The 20,398-nt window shown below is 43.4% G+C and overlaps 1 protein-coding gene across 1 annotated transcript; it reads right to left on the reverse strand.

Moving 5' to 3' along the window:
- Positions 1-1,630: 1,630 nt before the first annotated feature.
- On the reverse strand, positions 1,631-13,622 carry CD164 (CD164 molecule). The gene is made up of 6 exons (XM_076333381.1): positions 13,443-13,622; positions 10,599-10,682; positions 9,072-9,143; positions 6,924-7,055; positions 5,712-5,792; positions 1,631-4,741 (listed from the first exon to the last, which is right to left on the reverse strand). The coding sequence occupies exons 1-6, from the start codon at positions 13,540-13,542 to the stop codon at positions 4,581-4,583; spliced, it is 630 nt and encodes a 209-aa protein (XP_076189496.1). The 5' UTR covers positions 13,543-13,622; the 3' UTR covers positions 1,631-4,580.
- Positions 13,623-20,398: the final 6,776 nt, after the last annotated feature.

Raw genomic sequence — 20,398 nt, forward strand, 5'->3', positions numbered from 1 at the left:
CTCAAAGTGGTCTTTCAGAGATATATCAAATTGTATTGCAGCTTTTGATGAGTTAAAAGGCACATAGGTTAGTATTCTAGCATCATCCACATCCCTGGATGCTTGTGAGCATAAATAATCAAATACCTCAGTACTCTTTTTATAAATTACTAAGACCTAGAATTAAATTCAGGCAACCCTTAACAGCATTGCATTGGCTGAACGCTGAATAAAGAATTCTAACTTCTGTTAGAAATGCTGCAGTATTTAGAGATAGAGGATTCCTAGAATAAGGCTGATATCCTTCACCATTACTGAAACAAGCTTTATTTCATTCAAGCTTACTGCTACATCAAAACAAGTCACAATATACTCAGAATGCTGTGGAATCAGTTATCAAATAACATGAGTTCTTTTTAAGGTATGCCTTAAATGAATGACAAGGTGACTGATAAATATCCAAGGTCAGCTGTCACTGGAGAAGCCATCAAATGTGATTCTAGCACGTTCCAGGAACCAGATGCCAATTTGGAAGTAGAACAGTATCATCAGTATGAAGCACTTAGGTGCCATTGCAGCAGTAAAAATGAAAGGGCTGTCTCAGGCTCATTACAGCTTCTCGATAAAATACTTCAACTTAATACAGCAAAATTCAAAGATGATTTTTCAATGAATACTCTACCTACACAAGACTATCTTCAAAGAACAGCAGTAACACAAGACTGGTACTATAGTGATACAATTGTGCATAGGCTTTCAGTGCTGCATCATAACAAAAACTTCATCAGTCCTTGATGGCATGCAGTAAATGGATTTTCTGGAAGGCATAGCAATTTTAAGCACATCAGGAAGCTCTAGGTTTCCTCCACTTCCATACAGCCTTTCCAGAATCACTACTGAAGTTTTTGCAATTTCCCGTAACATGAGATGAGTTACGCCAATACTACCTAGTGACACATTCACACTTCTTTTGCTACCCACAAAAGCATCAAGGTCATGATGTGAGACTGCTGAGGTTACTTCACTCAGAGCTGGTTATCATTTTAGTCAGTCTGCAACTACAGAATTGCACACCCTCTGTTCCCTTGTTCAAGCATACTGACAGTTATGCCCTAGCAAATATCCTCCTCTTTCTCACGCAATCAGGAAAGAAATAAGGCTCAGAGCAATACCTTTTTCCATGAAGGTCAAAGATCTTAATGTGAAAAGATGCTACAATGTAGGGGTTAACAGCCTCCCTGGAACCACACACTGCAGTCCCTCTTCCACCTTATAGGCTGACACCCAGTATTATAAGCTTTGCTATTGGGAAGAGGAGCATTAAGCCTTACAGGTTGTTGCAAGTGGAACACTTAATAAATGCCTTGCTGTTCTTTGGCTTTAAGGGGAGAACAGGGTTAAACTAACATGGAAAAGGCCTAAATGAGAATTCTTTTGGAGACAATTCTAAATCTGAATCGGTATTGTTGCACACACCAAATGCAAAGTTAACACTGTATTTAGGAAAGCTAACTTAACTCTTCAAACCTTTCATTCTCCCTCTTTCCCTACAGTGTTTCTCAATTCCTATGGAAAACAGCTCTTCTCTCCAGAAAGTCAGCAGACAGTCCCCTCTAGGATTGCTCACATTAAAGAAAGTTTACAAGTAAAATTCCATTCAACAGATTTTATTTATCAATTTGGTTTTGCGATTACAACTGTTTCAGTTTTCTTCCACTGAAGACAAAATACAAACTTTTACAGCAACACTTGCAGAGAACATTCATAAGATAACAGCTTGATATTTGCACAAGTTGGCTTCAAGAAAAAGCCAGATAACTTGAAGTCACTACAGTTCAGTGCCTAAGATTGATTAAGGGGCAAATACAACTACAGATCTATGAGCTACCTTCCACTTCAAAACACAAGGCCAAGAAAAACTGGAAGTTGTTACTTCAGGTTTTTTGCTAGTACACAGCACAGATCAGCTGATACTGCCATTTCACAAAGGAGTAATTACTTTCTATAGTGAGGCAGCCAAGCACATGGTGAAGATGTATAACCCAGCCTCCCCTCCTCCCAAGCAACTGAAAGGGAAACAATCCGAGCCACAACTCTGTAAACTGTGGATTATACCTTGTTGGCAAGGCTAACGAGCAAGCGGAGCATAGTGCAGGCCTTCCAGAACATGACTAAATTGATATAGTACACACTTGAGTTTTTCAGACTGGCATCTGTACATGTCAGAGATCCTGGGTTTCCTAAAGTCTTGGAAAGTAGCAATTGCTGGCACCAAGAAAAATTTAATAACTAAGGCAAGGTATCCCTTCTACCCTTTTAAACAAAATTTGAGGCAAAAGATTAAGCAACTTTAAGGCACTTTAAAAATTACTTTTAGTTTGCTTTACCAGCATACTTTATCAGCAACCTAAATCAGGATCAGCATAGCTCATGAATAAGCATTTTAGCAACACTTTACAGAGCAACAACTTTTTTGTGGCAAAGTCTTCCATGCTAGGAAGTGTTCTGTAGCACTTTTCTGCAAGTTTCCCAAAAGATAGCCCTTTGAGGCCAAAAAAACTACACACTAGGCATACAGTTTGCTTTGCTGAGCTGAAGGAAAACTCTGTCACAATTTAGAAGAGTGTTTTGCTCACTTCAAAGCACAGAATACAAGCTCATGGATATCTTTTTAAACAAATAAATGTAATAAAATAGTTCCGAGATAGGGAAAGGACAGATGAAGTGATTTCACAATAAGGCCAAGGATATACTATCTAACCCACACACACACTGTTGCTGGAAACTGGCTGCTCACTCTGCTGTTTTAATAAACCTGAGCTGATTGTCTTAGTTTTGTTTAGAAAACCAAAAGCTAATGAACTCAAAGATACAGTACTGGTGAGTAACTTCGGTATTTTGTAGCAATTTCAGTTTTCTATGCAGCACAATAGAAACAATGCCATTCAAACTAGAAGAACACAAGAAAGCAACACTGTGTACTTTAAGTTTCCAACTGAAGTGCACTTAATTTGCTTCATATTTAAGTTCCACTGCCATGACTATTATCTGCATTAATGCTATCATTTTGTATTGGGTGCCAAATTCCAGTCAAGTCAGAGCTAGTAAGACAGTTCTACAGATTATCCTGAAACCAATGATCAAGGAATAGCATCAAAAGCTATGTATGTATTATGTGCTACATCCACCACTTGATTTTGTCTTTACTGCCATTTTTCCTGTGGGTTTATTTTCACAGGTGCTCAAGTCAATCTACATTGGCGATGACATACCTTTGATACTCAGATCACATGGCTGATCCAGCCAAGGGGAAAAAAAAAAGAGAACACAAAAAACCAACTATTTGGCCAAAGAGATTTCCTTAACCAGTTCACTGCAGGGTGACACAAACCTGAAGCCAGGAAGGAGGGAGGGGAAAGAAAAAAGGTGTAGCCCTGGCAGCCCCAGGACTACAGCAATCCTGACTAGGGTCGAATCAGCAGATCCTCTGAACTACCCTTAATTGCTACTTCAGCAAGCAGACATACAGGAGGGTAAAAAAGAAAAAACCCAAACCCCGAAGTTAATTGCGACGAGTTTAAGAACCATTTGAATAAGAAAAACCTCAGGATTTCCCAAACACCAGTATTTCAAGTATAAATGTAAGCTGTTGCCTTTTCATACAGGGAGTGAACTGAATTTTATCACTAGTTTTATTGTTGGTCTTTGTAGGCCAGAACAAAAGGTAAACAACTTAAAGCTTCTGTTTGTAGCTGAACATTACTGTACCATGTACCCTCACCCTCAAACAAGGTCAATAAGGGACAGTTGTAAAAAGTTTTTAAACTGGAATGCTCAAGTCACAGGTATTCCATTCTCTGATATAAAGCCAGTGCTTAATAGTTTTATTTATCTTTGAGATAGGTGAGACGCTTTTGCAGCCTACTGATTTTTAGTCTTTTAAGGCACTAATCTTCATTCCCCTTTTAGAAGGATTATCCCTACATCCCCTCTCAACATTAATTGGAAAGGGCACAGGATTTCTATTTGGAATGCGGTATTTTATCAGGCAACCTTTATTCTTGTGAAAAAAATTTATGGGTTATGTTATTCTGTTAAGACATTATCTACTTCTACAATTTTGTTCATCTTTCTAGCAGCACGCTATAAGAGCCACAAGCTAGTATAAATGGTATTTCACTCCCTGAAGTCAGTCACCCATAATTCACATCTTGATAAAACTGAAGGGATACTGTATCAAATGTTGATTAAATTAGCCTTCACAATAAGTCATCATGAGATTGTCTACTCAAGACAGTGTTGCCACTGAATAAGAATCTCTAAATGTCTACATTTGGCATATCAAAAAAAAAAGTCCCACAGCAGCAGCCACTAAAGGAAAATAAGACAGCCATTAGAACCCATGCAGCATATTGCAAGTAATCCTGTTGAAGAGATTCGTATCACCTCTTGCCAAGTATAACGTTGCAAAAATATTCTTTTAAAGTCTTCTTTTAGAGATTTAAAGGATATGAACTGCTGTCTTCCACGAGCAACAGAAAATATTTTGGTTCAGTGAACTACAGGTGTTGGGCTACTAGTCCTTTATAAAGTGGCAGGTCCTAAAGTGTGTGGTAGTTTCGGTCTTTCGACCTGCAGAATTTGTACAGAAAGAAAACAACAGCCTGCAGACCCAAAACAAGGACAATTCCACCTATGAAACTTGCAGCATCAAATGTAGATTTGCGTGAAGAAGGTGCAGGAGTCACAGTAGCATTTGTACCTGTTAAACACCACATTAAGAGTTTGTGAGTGCACAATGCTCACAATAGTTTTACAGATTTTAGTATTGGCTTCCTTGTATTAAGATTACTCAAAACATCCAAACACCAATAAGAAAACAAAAAATAATCAAGAGTAAAGACATGTCAGCAGCTGCATTTAGATTAGTGATACTGAAATTCTGATTAAATACTGTTTGTACAAGGCTAGAGCTATTTATAACCAAACTGCTCCAGACCTCAATACTGAGCAAGTCCCAGCTGGACTTTATTTGTACTTCAAAAACCCAAAGCTTTCCTCCTTTACATAGAAGTATATTGATATGCTCACATTCAAAACACATTTTCCAATCTCTGCTGCTTGCTACAGTTTTTTGCTTAAATTAAAATTAAATTATCTTCTATCTACTGTACTTTACCCCAAGAGTCATGCTTAAAGAAATCAGCTGAAGCCACAACACATATGAATCTGGAAGTAACAGCCATCTGCTGATGGCTAGTTTTACACAGCTTTACTTCATGAAAGCTTTTCATGAAATAGCATATTCAGGACTGATGCCGAAAAAAAATACTTCGGCTTATTCCCATCACTGTAGCCCAATCTTTTTTTTTTAATAGGTATCCCATTATCATGCTGCAAGTGAAAAACAAAATACCACCTCCCAGAGATAAGTGAGTTAACAAGTGACTTCCAGCCACACTATTAAAAGCAGCCAGCTGATTTCGTTTGACCAACATGTTTCTGGCTTTTAATATCTCACCAACTAGCTCTGTTTCTCAGGGTATTACCTTGCTACATATATACATCACCTTAACAAAATTAGACGTGCCATAAAGTTAGAAGTGACAACAGCAGATATACCAATACTATTTTAATGTTGTCACTTGGTAAGTCTTTCAAGATAACTCTTTTAAAGCAACACTAATTTCTAAGTATTTGATGCTTTAATTATGCTAGTAAGTAGCAGTTACCTGGAATACTGGTTGTTGTGGTGGCTGAAGTAACGGTAGTTGTAGGTAGAGGAGCATGTGTAGTTACATTGGTGATGTTAGCTGTTTGAGAGAAGACAATATGTACATACCATAAGCTTCAAAAGCAAAGTTTGCAAGCACTGAAGTTCTCATGTAAATGATTTGTCTTGTTTTGCTTAAACAAGGATAAGCTTTGACCTCAGACTGTAGCCCACACAATTCAGATGTTCAGCTGCACAGCATTAAGCCAAGTTTCTGCAATAAGGACTTTTTTTTTAAACATGCATACCATTGTTATCCAAATATTTCAAGGTTCTCCACAGATCAGACAGTGATTCTTTGTTCAGCCAAACCCACTTTTCTTTCAAGCACTAATATAAATGCTGGTATCTGAACAAGAATCAAGACAGCTGCTTCAAGACAACTGAGAATCTGCATCAAGGCAAAAGACTTTCATTAGACAGCCCTTAGAATCAGTTAGTGTTTATTGTACTAAAAAAAGTACCTAATGTAGTATCTCTAGACAGGAGATAAACACTTACAGGATAGCAAAACTTCCTCTTTTCTTCCCCTGTCCCCAAAAACTAACTGTGAATGACATCACTGGAATAAGCAAACACTCACCTGTAGCTAGACCATCTCCTAAAAGCTCTTCCATTATCAAGCCAGAACACTGGGTCTCTGACCACCCCCCTCAGATTAGTACTACTAAAAATTAATCAGTATTCCACTATGTGCCTGGGACAAGTGCCAACGTTTGTAGGTTTACTCAACTACTGTACATTAGGCTGTTCTGAGCCTAATCAAATACCAACTTGTTACCTCCCAGCTCCCTTAAGCAGCAGATGCTATTAGAGATTTTTTTTTTTTTAAGAACTTCACTGTTAAGATGGCAGCACATGTAAGAACAGAAATTTTTTTGTTGTTGTTGCCCAGTTCACACTCATAAGACCTCATGATTAGTGGAAATGACTAATCTAATTCAAACAATTACCACTGAGCCAATTCTTAATTATATGGGAAAGAAGCATTTTCTCTGTTAGCGTTTTATAAAATCCACTTCTTCCAAACCTTGGGACCATTTATGTATTCCATACATCAGATGTTTTGTAGTTATGCTACTCCAGTGATCTGTGGAAAAAGCCTTCGTCCTTTATTTTATTCACCAGTTCCTAGTTTACTGCCATTCTGTGTTCAGTGGTACTATATTACCTATAGTAGTATGAGCTGTGGTAGCAGGACTGGCTGTGGTAGTATTGGAAGACGCTGTGGTAGTATTGGCAGGTGGTGTAGTAGTATTGGAAGACGGCGTAGTAGCACTGGAAAGAGGAACAACTGTAGGAACTACAAAAGAATAAAGAGTTACATTAAAGAGATTAATGACAGAATTTAACTTAAAAAAAAAGGAACAGCAGCAGGATGAGTTTTAGGGAATTCATATAGCACCGAGTTCTATTGTAGTTTTGGTTTTTATTACAAAGCAGTTGAATGTTCAAACCACCATGCTAACAGCAAAAGTTGCACAAGTGAATACATGAAAAACCTTGTCACAGGCAGCCCAATCAAGCCAGCGTTCAACTGGCAACTCAAGATTCCTCAAAGCAAACAGAAGGGAGAAGAGTCCTATTGTACAAGCACAAACTGTGCATGCTTTACACAACAGGAAACTAGGTATTCAGTACTGCTTCCCAACCTCACTGCAACTAAAATTGAACCTGACCTATCAAGTTGAACTAGAAATCACAGTGGTTAGACAGCTGAAGCAGTATGGGGGGAAAACCAAAACATCCTCAAGAATTTGAAAGTTTAGCTAAAACTTTCTGTTCTGAGAGCTGTTGCTGGTTGTAGGTGCTCTCAGCTTCAGCATGTGCTGTAAAAAAAGCTGTAAAGCCTTCTGCAACTTACTGTGTTAGCTGAGTTAATCACACATGGACAGCTTATCTAAACTGTTGCTTAATCATACACTGATACATCAGCAAGCTTCCTGCTGAAATACCATTATGTCCAGAAGCCTTTAATGCTCAGGGTCATTTAAATGTGGTTATTTACATCTTGAAACAATTCAGCATGGTGGGAAACCAGAGCCAACTGTTTCTACAGAGATAGGCTGGATATAGCAGAATCTACATTCTCTCAGGTCCCACTTGCATCAAGTCAGTTTAGGTCCACCTTAACGTTTTTCCATGTCAATCCCCAAACGTAGTGCTGAGCCATGACACTGAGCTGCTAAGGTATACAGGTTCCTCTCACACCACCAAAGATCCCCTACTAAAGGTGACAAGTTTCCTTGAATATGCAGAAGCTAAAACACAACAACCTGATAATGTCACTACAAGTTTAACAGGAACAGATTGTAGAAATTCTACTCTTAGATATAGAACAAGGCATTGTGACAGCATGCTCTCTTTGGAAAGCACTGAAAAATGGTACTTTTAACACTCCTGATTAAGAGGCGATTGTTACAATTTTAGAAACAACACAGAAGTCCAAGTCAAGCGGAATTACTTCTGACTGGCTGCCACCACCACAAGATAAGCCCATAGCAGCATGGAAGCTTCATCTCTGTTAGTGTGAGCCAGCCTCTTCAGCAGCACTGTTGAACTCATCTAGAGAAGAATATTAAGAATTTTCATTTGCTGTTCTAGATCTTAAAACCAGAAAATCTTATTTTAAAGTCCATTTCTTGTCAGCTTTCAGAAAAACTAAAATTGGGGGGGCTTTCACAAAAGTGAAATTCAAGATTTAATCAAAATTGTTCATATCCTGCAAATCCGCTTTGCACAGCAAGCACAAATTAATGAAAAGACTGAACTAGATATGCAACTGAGCACGTTCCTAGCATGAAGGATTTACCTCATGCAGTTCTATAGCCCAGACCCTGCACTTCAGGACTGCATGAAGAGCTGTGCTAGTTAACAATTGAAACCAGAAGGTTCGTCAGTTTTTCCTATTTACTGCATCTCAGATGAAGCAATGGACTTAGCAGGTGAAACTTTTTACATTGAATATGAAGCTTACTGTCTTGAGGATGCTGACAAGTTCCTTAGTATATGCTGTATCTAATAGGAAGCGTCATCCATTTTAATCTAAGAAACCAAGGCAGTAGCCAGAGGCACGTGTCTAGTAACATGTCAGGCTTCTTGAAACAGCAACAGTAAGCAGTTAACTGAATGCACAACAAAATTGTGTTTTAATATTACATATCATAAGTTTAGGCCAGAAGAAGAGGGCTTATTTACATACCTGTACATGCTTATGTAAATTGTAGAAGGCATATTAACAAAGGTCAACAGATGAAGGAGTTGTAAACGCAACTGCTTCACATTAAACAATGTGAAAGCTGAACATCTAAATACTTACAAGAACACTGTTCTCCAATTGTACAGTTGTGATATTTCACATCTACTTCTGTTTCATTTACACACATGTCTTCTGTCAGAAAAGAGACAAAAATATTTACAGCAGCAGAACTTTAAAGTGTTTGAGACATTGTTCCTAAATACTGACAAACTGTTCATAGGACAAACAAAACACCATCTTTCTAGCCAAGATAACATTAAAGCCACTTCAATATGCAGGACTTCAGTATTATATTAATAAATAGAAATTACAGAAGTTTTAGTATTTTCTTTCACTACAGTTACTCTACCACTCAAATCAACACTTAAGCAATACTTATACATGGTTATGCACCATTTTGCAGTAACAGTATAGCTTGATATTTTTTCTTCATAGCCTATAGACAGTGTTTCTACTATTTGTGGCATTTTTCAAGTTAAACATTTTGCATCTCTATGGTAACATCATAAAAAAAAGTCTGTCTTAAAATTCTAAATACAAGTAAAACTTAGTTCCAGCTTTTCAAACAGATCCTTGACCTTGAAATTTTTGAAGACATCAGTTTCTTACTCTCTGCCTGCACTCTCCCTTGACTCAGATTTCAACCTCTCCCTCAAAGAAGTTACACAGATCTCTTGGGTGTTTGCAGTATGTGCCTGTTGGTCAGACAACACATGCAGAATTCAGAAAAAGAGCTTCTTAAAGGACACTCTTGTACTGAACAAGTTACATCCAAAATTCTTTTCATTAGTTCCGAAGCATCTTAGCCTTCACATATAACCTTCTTGGTCATCTACAGTCAAGTGCTACAAAAATCACTATTGCAGTCAAGCCACTCTCCTCTTTATCCTGTTTCCACCTCACATAAGTAGTACAAATAATCCACCTGAGGACTACTTATGTAGTCTTTGTATGACTTTGTCAACAGCAACTTTACCTCCTCCAGGACTGAGTACCAGAGGTCACCCAAATATAGTCACATTCAACTCTCCTACAGTGGGAAAAACAAGGCTCTGAATGAGACCAGCTAATGCTTCTTTGGCTCTGTCATGATCCCTTCAGTGGGTTGCAATTCTTAGTTTCAGGAACACTACTCTTAACTAATCTTATTTAATGGACTCCTCTCCCTTACTGCACTTCAGCTCAGGAGTAGTGGTCGTGACCAGGTCTATGACAAAACCTCAAGGGACTGAAGCACAGGGATGTGCCTGCATGTCAGAATTCACTCATGACTCCTTAACAGTAAACACAAGCAACTAGTTTGTTCTAAAAACATTCTGAACCATCTGGAAAACATTAGCTTATCAACAGCACAGATTTAAATCAGAAGCCTTAAAAATCTGGGATTAGTTTGAACACGTTCAGCTGTCTCCACATATGAACTTGAAATGTTTAATAACAGGTACAACTTATGAGTTAATGCTCCATGAGGTTATCAAAAAGAACAGTATATTTGTGTAATGAGCATTAATACAGATGAAGTAGGTCTAGTTTGGTTTAAGGTTCTACATGGCACAGTAAGGATCTGCACTGTGTAGTCCTCCTTACTTTCACATCTGATCCACTTGCAGCCTGTTACATCTGTGTCATTACCAATACACGAACTGCAGTTAGAAAGGTATTCACAGATACCTAAAAAAAAAAAAGCATTGATTAGGACAAAGTTACCACTGTCAAAAGAGCGACTTTTGAAAAAAGAGCAACCCACAGAAACAACTCTTAGATCCATACCTTCCCATACGTACATCTCCCAGGTTAAGACACAATCCTTCTCACTGAACTAACTACAACTGAAAGCTACAACTTAGGAATGCATTTGACAAGACACAAATACATTGCCCTCCAGACACTACTGATACTCTGAAACCAAACCCCACATGTACACCAAGATCATGCCTCATGCAACCTTCTAACTATAGTAAACTCAGATAGTAGAGGATATACTAGTGAAGTTACCAAAGTCCACCAAATTAATTTTGCAGGAGTTCATTGAAACCTCAGATGGTAAGAGCTTTGTTCCTTTTGATTACATTTTTCCTTTAGGTAATAGAGCCAGCTATAAACAACCCTACAGTAGAAAGCAACCAAAGTAAGGGAAATAAAGACAAGAACCTAGAGGACTTCATGTACAAACGCATATAAAGGAGAGCAGAAAGTCCATCTATTCATATTTTCATCAAGCCAGCAACCTAACCAGTCCAGCTGCTTTTTTTATGTCAATCTCAGTCAAACATTGTTGCCTTAAAACAACAACGGCAACACATCCACCATCTGGATCAAATAAGATCTTCTCCCAATCTACAATTTTACTGCATTAGTTTTAATTAAGACTTACTCATATGGCCATCATACTCAGAAAACCCACATACAACCCACAACTCCTTACACCGCATACTCTCCAGCACATTTCACATCACATCCACCTACTCCAGGCACCTTTGGATGACCTTTCACTTTTCTCCGCTCTGCTCCCTAGTGAAGGGAACGCTGCTATTCACAGATCTTTGGCAATCAGTATGGTAATTTACATCTCAAGATAACAACTACAAATGCATTAACTAACTCCAGTATTCTCATAATTTGAATTAAGCCTGAATCCACCTGGTTATGGTAGGATCAGGCTAGAAATATTGGCACTGTTTCTTCACTTTCAAGAAACATAAGAAGATATGAAAAGACCTTTGTCAGTTTGCATCAGTGAGGTTTGCAACAGACTTGCCCTGTTCCCTTCAGAAATAAGGCACTTAAACCACTTCAAGAGCTATATGACAGTTTCTGGATAACAGATTTCAGAATAAAAAAGTAATTTATTATTCTGTGTATACATCTGAAGAACGATCACAGCACACGCAACACTCACTTCTGATGAATGAGCAATGTTCACTTTTGTGAATTCCTCACTGATACATAGAAAATTTAGCACAGTACATCTGTGGAGACCCGACGACAGTCAACACAGCCAGCTAACACCAGGTGTACTAGGACTTTTAGTTTACTTTCAAAACAGCTTTCCCAGACTAGCATGGGAGAGGAACAGATTTGCAAGAGTAAAGGATCAGGAGACATTTTCACTACAGCAAAAGGTTTCAAGAATGAGCTGTTTACTTCAGAATCAGCGGCAGGGTGTCAGATGTTCTCCCAGTGCTACTCCTTCTGTGAAAGGCTCTTTTAGGGTCTTTATATGGGATAACAGCAAGCTCCCCAGCTCTCCCCATTAGCAGATGTCCGCTCTTCACTGAAAAAGTGACTCTGGGTACCACGAACTCAGCTCTTAAGCTTAGGCAAGCTCACGTTCCCTCCCAAGATAAACCTGTCTGTTGTACTGGCTCTTATACAGGGTGAATTCGGATATTCCCCTTACACTTGAAGGGGAAACCTGGAAACACTAACAGAAGTCTGTCCTGCTGGACCAACACTGCCCTCTCCCGCTGCACCGGAGAGGTTGTTAACCTCTGACTCTTAGCAGTCCTCAAGCAGTTTACGGTTCCGACAGGGTGCCCGATATTGGCCTACATCACGTCGTCGGCGGTAGGGCTGAAGCGGAAATCTAGAAGGGCTGAAGCAGAGGTTACGGGACAGCTTCACGCTTAGCTGCACCCAGCGCCATTATGCAATGCGGCCAGAGAACATGTAAGTACTTCCAGAACAACTTCTTCGCGTTTTGGGGCATGCGGCACATTTTGTGGTTCTTGGCCACGTAAACACTTTAGCAAATAGCTCACAGAGCCAGAAAGGTCAGACAAACCCACAGGACGAATAACCAGGCTAACATCAGGATAACGAACAACCGGCAGCAGTGACGGAACAACACCGCTTCCGCAAGCTAACTCCCGCAATTTGACCTGTACTCAAGTTTGCAAGAAACGAACGCGCCGCGTACATTTTACTGGACACAAAGCACCCCGCTACCAGTCAACTGCGGCACGCGAAGGGGGATACTGGAGGTGGCGTCAAACCGCGCTAACGGGTTTCGCACCGCACGCTCCCAAACGCTCCACAGCGAGGCGAAAAACTAAAGCGAGAAGAGAGGAGCCAGAGAGAAGCGAGCAAAAAGCTCGGCGGGCTGCGGCCAAGGCGCTGAGGGCGGCAGCGCTGCCGCCGCGCCGAAGCGGTGGCGGCCGAGCTGCGAGGAGCGCAGGGCGGCTGCCCCCTCCGGGCGGCCGGCACCGTGGTGCTGCTCTCTCCCCCCCCCCCCCCCCGCGCCCCGCCGCCGGGCGCAGAGGGTCGGCCGCCCGGCCGGGCTCGGAGCCCGCCCCGCTCCCCCCCAGCGCCAGACAACGGGCGGGGCACGAGCGCGGGAGGGGGAAGGGCTGCCCCGTCAGCAACTGTCGGCGCGGGGAGGGGGGGGGGGGGGGAGGGGAGGGGGGACGGGGAGGGTCGCGAGGCACTCACCACCGGTAGCGGCGGCGGCGGCGTTGTCGGCCCCCACGGCCAGCCCGCAGAGGCAGGCCAGGCAGAGGGCGGCGAGGGGGAGCGCGGCTATCCGGCCCATGGCGGCGGTGGCGAAGCGAGGGGTGGCGGCTCCCGCTCGTCAGCGCTTCCCTCCGCTCCGCTCCCGCTGCCTCCGCGCACCTTCTGAGCGCCGTCGCCCCGCCCCGCGGCGTGACGAGCGCGGCACCGCTTCGAGCTGGCCCCGCCCCCCACCCCGCGCGGGCCGGCCGGAGCGATCGGGACGGTGGCGTGGTTCCGCCCGGCCTCCCCCCCCGTTCGACGGGTAATGGAACGGTCCCCACCGTGGCGCGGCGTTGCTTCCCCACGTGACCCCGCCGCCCCGTGGAGCGTTTCCCGCGCGTCACGCGCTGCCCGGCCGCCGCCCCACCCCCACGGAGGCCCCGCCCCCCGCCGGGGCCGCAGAGCGGCGGTCGCTCATTGGCTCGGGGCGCGGCGGAGGGCGGGGACAGGGCGCGGCGGGCCTCCCCTCCCCCCCGCAGGCGCAGTGCGTGAGGGGAGGAGCGGGGGAGGGGCGGCTGGCGGCCGTTGCTCGCTCCCGCTCCCCTGGGAGCCTGGGTGGGCGGATGGCCGCTGGGGGAGCGTCGGGCCGGGCGGCGGGGAACGAGGTGCTCCCACCGGCAGACGCTGACCGCCCGGGGAGGGCCGGCCGCGGCGTGGCGCCTCTCCCTCCCACGCAGGACGGCCGCCGGCCGTGGCGGCCTACGCCCTCCGGCCGCTCCAGCGGGTGGCGGGAGCGGCCTGGCGGTGCGGGAGGAGGCCGAGAGAGCTCGCGGCAAAGGGGTTTGCGGTCCTCCGTGTTGCCCAGGCCTGGCTTCCCCTGACTTGGGGGATGCCGGGGGCCAGCTGCTCGCCGCTTCGTAGCCCGACCCTGGCTCACAGGTCTGCAGCCTGTCGTCTGAGCTGCTGCGGCGTTCCCTGGAGTTGCTGAGGCAGAACTGCTCCCGCCTTGTTACCCTGCTCTCATGGCACCTCAGGCACCAGCTGTTGTGCCCCTGCCAACTCAGTACAGCTTTTTGCAGTGGATTTCTCAGCGATTTTCACTGGTGTGAGATTCACCTCTTCTTTGCCCACCCCTTTTCTACCCTGAAAAAACTTAGTGAATGGTACATAATAGTAGTTTAAATAAACGTGACTCAATCACACATGAAGCCTAACAGCGTGCAACAGTTGCACGTTGCTGTCTAACTGTGCGCCACGCAGCGCTAGTGCCATCGCAGGTGGGAACAACATACTGGGAGTGCATGACGAAATGTCTGTAGTACTAGAGAGGGAGCATGGTAAAAATTGTAACTCCTGTCACCTCCAGCTGCGCTGCAGAGAGGACCTGGAGAAGGACGTTTGGGGATCCCATCACAGAGGAGAGTCCCCCCTCTGCCTACTTTTTTTCCCTGTCTCTGTCCGTTTTTCCCTAAGGCAGCTTGAGTCAATGTATACCATCAACAGTGGACTCTGCAAATAAAAAATTGTGTAAATCTGCCTCAATATTTTGTGCAATTCCAACACAGGCAAATGTTGGGAAACCAAGACAAACAAACATGCCTGCTTGTAATCAAGGAGAGCCAAGCTAGAGCTATAAAGCAAATTTTAGTATGGTCCTGATTTGAGAAAGGTGCCATCAGAATGAAAGGACAGATGAAAGAGAAGAGTTATAATGAGGAAAATTCTTCCCTGTTTCTCCCAAGCGTGAGGTGGACTTGGGCAGTAAAGAGGAAACGGCCAAATAAATCTCTAGCTTAATCCTCCATTTTACTTTCTTTCCTGAAGGTGTTTTATTGCCAAGAGCCAAGAGACCAATACAATGTCAGAAACTTCAAGGCAAGCTACCTATCACTATCAGTGTGTGAGCTCTGGAAAGGTCCGTAGGACTGTTGGTAATACGTAATTTGGGTATAGAGCTTTCTGACAAGCTTCTGTACCGTCACATATTGTGGTGCTTCTACTAGTGGGCAGGATGGGTAATGCTTTGCCTTCCTGCAAAGGAGTCTCAGAGTGAAAACATAAAAAAAGGGCTGCAAAGGAAACAACAGAGAATCAATTTTGCGACACGAACAGGAACCTCGTAGAAGCTGCAGTGAAATGACCGAACATGTTTTGTTGGATGTAAATGTCAGTGACATCTGAATTTAGTTCTGAAAAGTGATAAGGAGACTGAAGTCACACACTCACTTTAGCTATCTTTCATTCTGCATGTACTTTTTACTGGAGTGTTAGTGTAAAATAGTTCAGTTATTCCTGCAGTACAATTAAAGTTGCTGGCTTTTTAATGAGAAGAAATAGTTTTCACATTCATTACAAAAATACTGTGTTTCTGTTCTAACTTTGAATAAGCAGCATGTAAAATAAATTGAGGAGCAGCATAAATAGATATTGCAATGTAACTGAAACTGCAGCGAGCATTGAATATGGGAATTTCCTACGGCTTCCACTCATCCCTCCTGGCCATGCCTGCAGAGATTTTTATGTCCTGTTTATGGGACAAAGGTCTCCTACTGGGATCAGGGCTTGATTCACAGGATCTCTTGTGATTTCACTAGACATGTGGCATTATTTGAACTCAGGTTTTCCTTTTTGCAGTTCTTGTGGGTTATGATAGTAAATATATCTTCAGCAGTTATCATAGTGTTTTATGAGGGATGCAGTGGCAGTTCAGTTGATGTGCTGGACACATGAAGTGTCGTGGTTGCTGCAGTCTGCATTTCATGAGGATTACATACTAAAAATCTCTCCTTTTGAGAAGGAAAACAAATAGGACATACGTTAAATGTGATTGATAAAAGACAAGACTCTAATCGGTGTGTATATATATGGAAAAACTGGGAGAAAATTAAGTAGATAATAAAACAGAACTAAGATTACCAGCAGGGCAAGAACTACAGCTACAGCTCATCTCCACAAGCGAGTGAAAACACGTCTATCCTGTAATCCTGGGGGCTGGTGGGAATCCAAGTGAATGATAAATGCGGTTTGTCTGTTTTTTCTTAAAGTCAGCATCTCAGGACTTTGTTGTAGCATACAGTCAGCAGGATCATGGCAGTCTGGGTTGTTGTTGTTGGATTGAAAATGTCACATTCATCACTGTATTCATTTTTCATTGCGCTGTTATATACTTAGTGGTTAGTAAGGCATTTACCTCTGTTTTGAATCTATAAGGAATTCCAAGCACTGCATTACTGGAAATTCATGTAAACTCCTTGGTAAAAATGGGTAAAAGCTAAGGGTCTGCAGATGTCCATTTTAGGGAAGCACATTTTAAATGTAATAAATGCCCAGGAATCGTAGCAGATCGTGTTGTATCAATCGGTGCTGGGCAAGATGTGAGAACGGGCCTTTTGAAGAGGTTCCAGAGGAGCGTACTGCAGTTTGGGATGGTGGCAAGGAATGAAAAAAAAATTCAGCAGATAAACTGAAGGGAACGTATCTTTGGTTCAATTTGTAAACATTTGTGTTCATTTCCAAAGTGCTGTTTCACCTGCGTGGAGAGAGAGGTGCCTGTGAAGTGTAAATACATGGTGGGTGTTTTAACAAGGGAAGTACACCATCCAAAGAGGTATTTCATACCATTACATAATGATGCATTATTGCATTGTGGTGCCATTCACCGCCTTTGTAATCATTCAGAAATAACGCATCGGTTCCCATGCTCAGAGCTTCGTAACCTTGGTTAATCCTTGCATCGTGAGACGGCCGTGGCAGTAAATCTCACTGTAGAGGTGTGCCTGATCAGGGCTGGATACAGTCCCAAGGCACGTACGGGGTTGCGCATGCCGTGCTGTGTAATGTCTACGTGTGCATTTGAGATGCCCGTGTGCCTGTCCCCAGCAGAAATTCTGGGTGAGGACATGAGCACCTGCACTGTACAACCCGCTTGCCTGAGGCAAGCAAGGTGGAGCTGTCTGGTGTCCCCGCACGCATGCTGTGGTACAGGCACTTGCTCAGCCCCACCAGGTGGGGTGGAAAGGCTGCTTTTAACGTAAGGAACGGGTAAAAATATATATATGCAGAGTGGTAGTGAGGAGGTAATAATGCTGAAAGATTTTTCTTGGCTTTTTTAGAGATAGTGGTACAGGCCAATGCTTTTAGCCTAAGGCAAGCCAAAGAGAGATGTGACGAGAAGAATGGAAGGCAACGGGGAGAGGCGAGATGGGGCGGAAGGAGTAAACATTTCACCTGCACAGCTGGGACCAACCACAGAACGAGGTCAGGCTGGTTTAGGTAACCAAAGAAAAATAAGGCTAATGTTTAGACAGTCTCCCTGCAACAGGATGTACAGCTGTTAAGTACACCCATTTACCGTATTTGTAACATGCATTTTTCTGTTGGTGATGATGTAATACAGCAGTGGGCTCTGGCCTGTGTCAGGGCAGGAGCATACTCCCCTGCTCCTGGGAGTTTAGCTCTGTGCTCAAGGCTGGCTGGCTGGCTGATAAAACATGCCTTGGCCAGCCTGGCAGCTTTTAAAGAGAAGGAACCTTGGTGGGGGCTCCCCCACTTTTTCTCGGGAGGTGCTTTTAGGCTGAGGCTCTTGCATCTGGCCCCTGCCTGAGCTGCAACCCCGGGGGTGTCACAGCCCTGCCTGTGCCTGGCCTTGGGGACCACTGACCCGGCCTCCGGCTCTTGCTGTGTCCTGAGAGCCCGGACCAGTGCTTCTCCCCTCACAGCATCTGAGGCACGGGCATGATTGAGCTCTGTTGAGCTGGCCACCCATTAGTGCTTAACATCCTAAACCTTTTTGGAATTGGATATTCGGTATTGGGACAGACGTTAGCGGCTCATATTTACAATTTTAAATTGTATTCAGACGTTTAGAGATAAAAGTCAGAAAAGTAATTTTAGTTCTGCAGGTTACAGAGGACAATGCTAAAAGACCAATCAATTGATTTTTTTTATTTGCTGTCGGCTTGGTCGCCCACGAATATCAAGATTCTTCCTATTAAGTTTGCAAAATCATTCCACTTACCCATTTTCTTCATGCAGTAGCTGTATCACATCCTTCTGATCCATTTGATTTGCTGCATAGTTAGTATTTTTAGTACAGTTCTTCCAAACCCAGTCCTTTGGAGTACTGGTTTTCTCCCTGGAATTGCTGGCAGGAACTCTTTCATCTCTGACTTACAGCTGGGGTTCAACAGTGTTTTGGTAAGTGTATCCGAGGCAGTAAGTATATGAAGGACAATAGGAGAGTACTATAGCCATGACGGTCTAAAAAGGTAAGTGAGGTTGGTCTGTAGGAAGATGAAATATGTCGTCTAAGGCCCACCTGATGCAATTAAAATAGACATATACTTCAGAGATCCCAGGGCTTCCCCAGATCAGTGGGGAATTCCTACATAGCTGAGGGGCCACCTAACAATTTCTATTGACCTTAGCAGCCCTCCTGGGTCAGATTCAGAAACCCTGTGACCTCAGAGTAGGTAAACTACATTGTAGTTAATGACTTCACGCTCCAACTTTCATCTGATCAGTGCTTGAATTTGTAAGGGGTAAGGACTGAAGCCTACTGTCCATGGTTTATTAGCACACTGTCCTTGCGATTTTAACACATACGCCTGTATGAAGAAAATGACTTTGTGTGTAGTCTGAGGGCTTCTTTCACCACTTTTCGTTTAGAGCAGTTTTTAACAGAGTGTTTTGCTGGAGTAAGAAGCTCAGCATAAAACTCTAATAAAGCCAAACTTGAAAGACACCAATTTTTCCTACAGCAGTGACACATTACATAAATAAACCACTGTGTTATCCAGTAAGAGAATAGTTTTCTCAGGATGCAGGTCGCTGCCATCTGCCCTTTATAGAAGGGAGTTTTTGTATATGGTTGCTGGGGGAGGGAACTTCTCCAAACCCAGCAGCTGGCAATGGAAGTCTTCACCTCCCCATCTGCAGACCGCCCCTGAATTTCCCGGCATTTTGGAGCCCCGTGGCTTGCCTCTGGGCTTGCGAGTCATCTGGATGCTTGCGCACGCCACTTCTCTGGTCTGGCTTTCTCAGAGGAGGCAATGCATTCCTAGTGACTTGATCAGAGATGTAGGTTACAAAAGAAAATATGGCACAAAATATAATTTTGGATTGAGGTTAAGACGATTCTTCCTTTCCTGTCTCATTGTTCATCACCTGGGGCTCCTTAAGCATATCCAACTTGCAGGCACTGGGGAAGCAGGGTTGAAAGACACACTCTTTCTTTTACGTGACCTCCTTAATACTGGGTGAAAGATTTTACCACATTTTTTCTGGCAGAGTGTCCTGTCGTGACCAATGCAAATACAGTAATTGTGGCTTGCCTGAAGGATCATTATGCCTGAAATGCAAAATATTTCCTGGTTGTACTCTTCTTTTCTCGTTACAACGTTTTCCACGTGGCGTAACCAGTTGTCCCCTGCCCAGTCACTCTGCACGGCTCTCCTAGATCCCGAGCGTGCGACACCCTGTATGTCGTGCATCCAGCCATCACACTTGTTAGCGGGTCTGCGACTTTTGGCACAGGATCAGCTTTCTGATACTTGACACGATCAGGCCTTTGTCTGCTCTGAGGGATCCTGAACACTGCCCATTGCCAGAGCGTGAGTTTCCGTCCTCTGACTGCCGCTCAGATCAGGACTGATCGTTGGACTCGAAGCACATGCTGTGCTCTGGCTTGGTCCCTCGTGGGGACACCGGGGACACGGGGGTGCAGCCATGCTACAGAGCAGACCTGCCATGAGCAACCAACCCAACAGCAAATAAAAAATCAATTAATTGGTCTTTTAGGATTTTCCTCTGTAACCTGCAGAATTAAAATTACTTTTCTGACTTTTATCTTTAAACATTTGAACACAGTTTCAAATCCTTGCAAGAAATAAGAGCTGCTAACCTCCGTCCCAATACTGAGTTTCGAAGCTATATCCTTTCACAGCAATAGTCTCTAT

This window comes from Aptenodytes patagonicus, chromosome 3, assembly GCF_965638725.1.
Source record: "Aptenodytes patagonicus chromosome 3, bAptPat1.pri.cur, whole genome shotgun sequence".
Taxonomy (NCBI): Eukaryota; Metazoa; Chordata; class Aves; order Sphenisciformes; family Spheniscidae; genus Aptenodytes; species Aptenodytes patagonicus.

What these genes read in the sequence shown, in the direction of transcription:
- CD164 (XM_076333381.1), bottom strand. Translation starts at nt 13,542, where the DNA reads ATGGGCCGGATAGCCGCGCTCCCCCTCGCCGCCCTCTGCCTGGCCTGC. An exon ending in CAAGTGGATCAGATGTGAAA is followed by an intron (nt 9,144 to 10,598) that starts GTAAGGAGGACT and finishes CTTTTCTGACAG; the next exon opens with AAGACATGTGTGTAAATGAA. An exon ending in AATTGGAGAACAGTGTTCTT is followed by an intron (nt 7,056 to 9,071) that starts GTAAGTATTTAG and finishes ATTCTTTTGTAG; the next exon opens with TTCCTACAGTTGTTCCTCTT.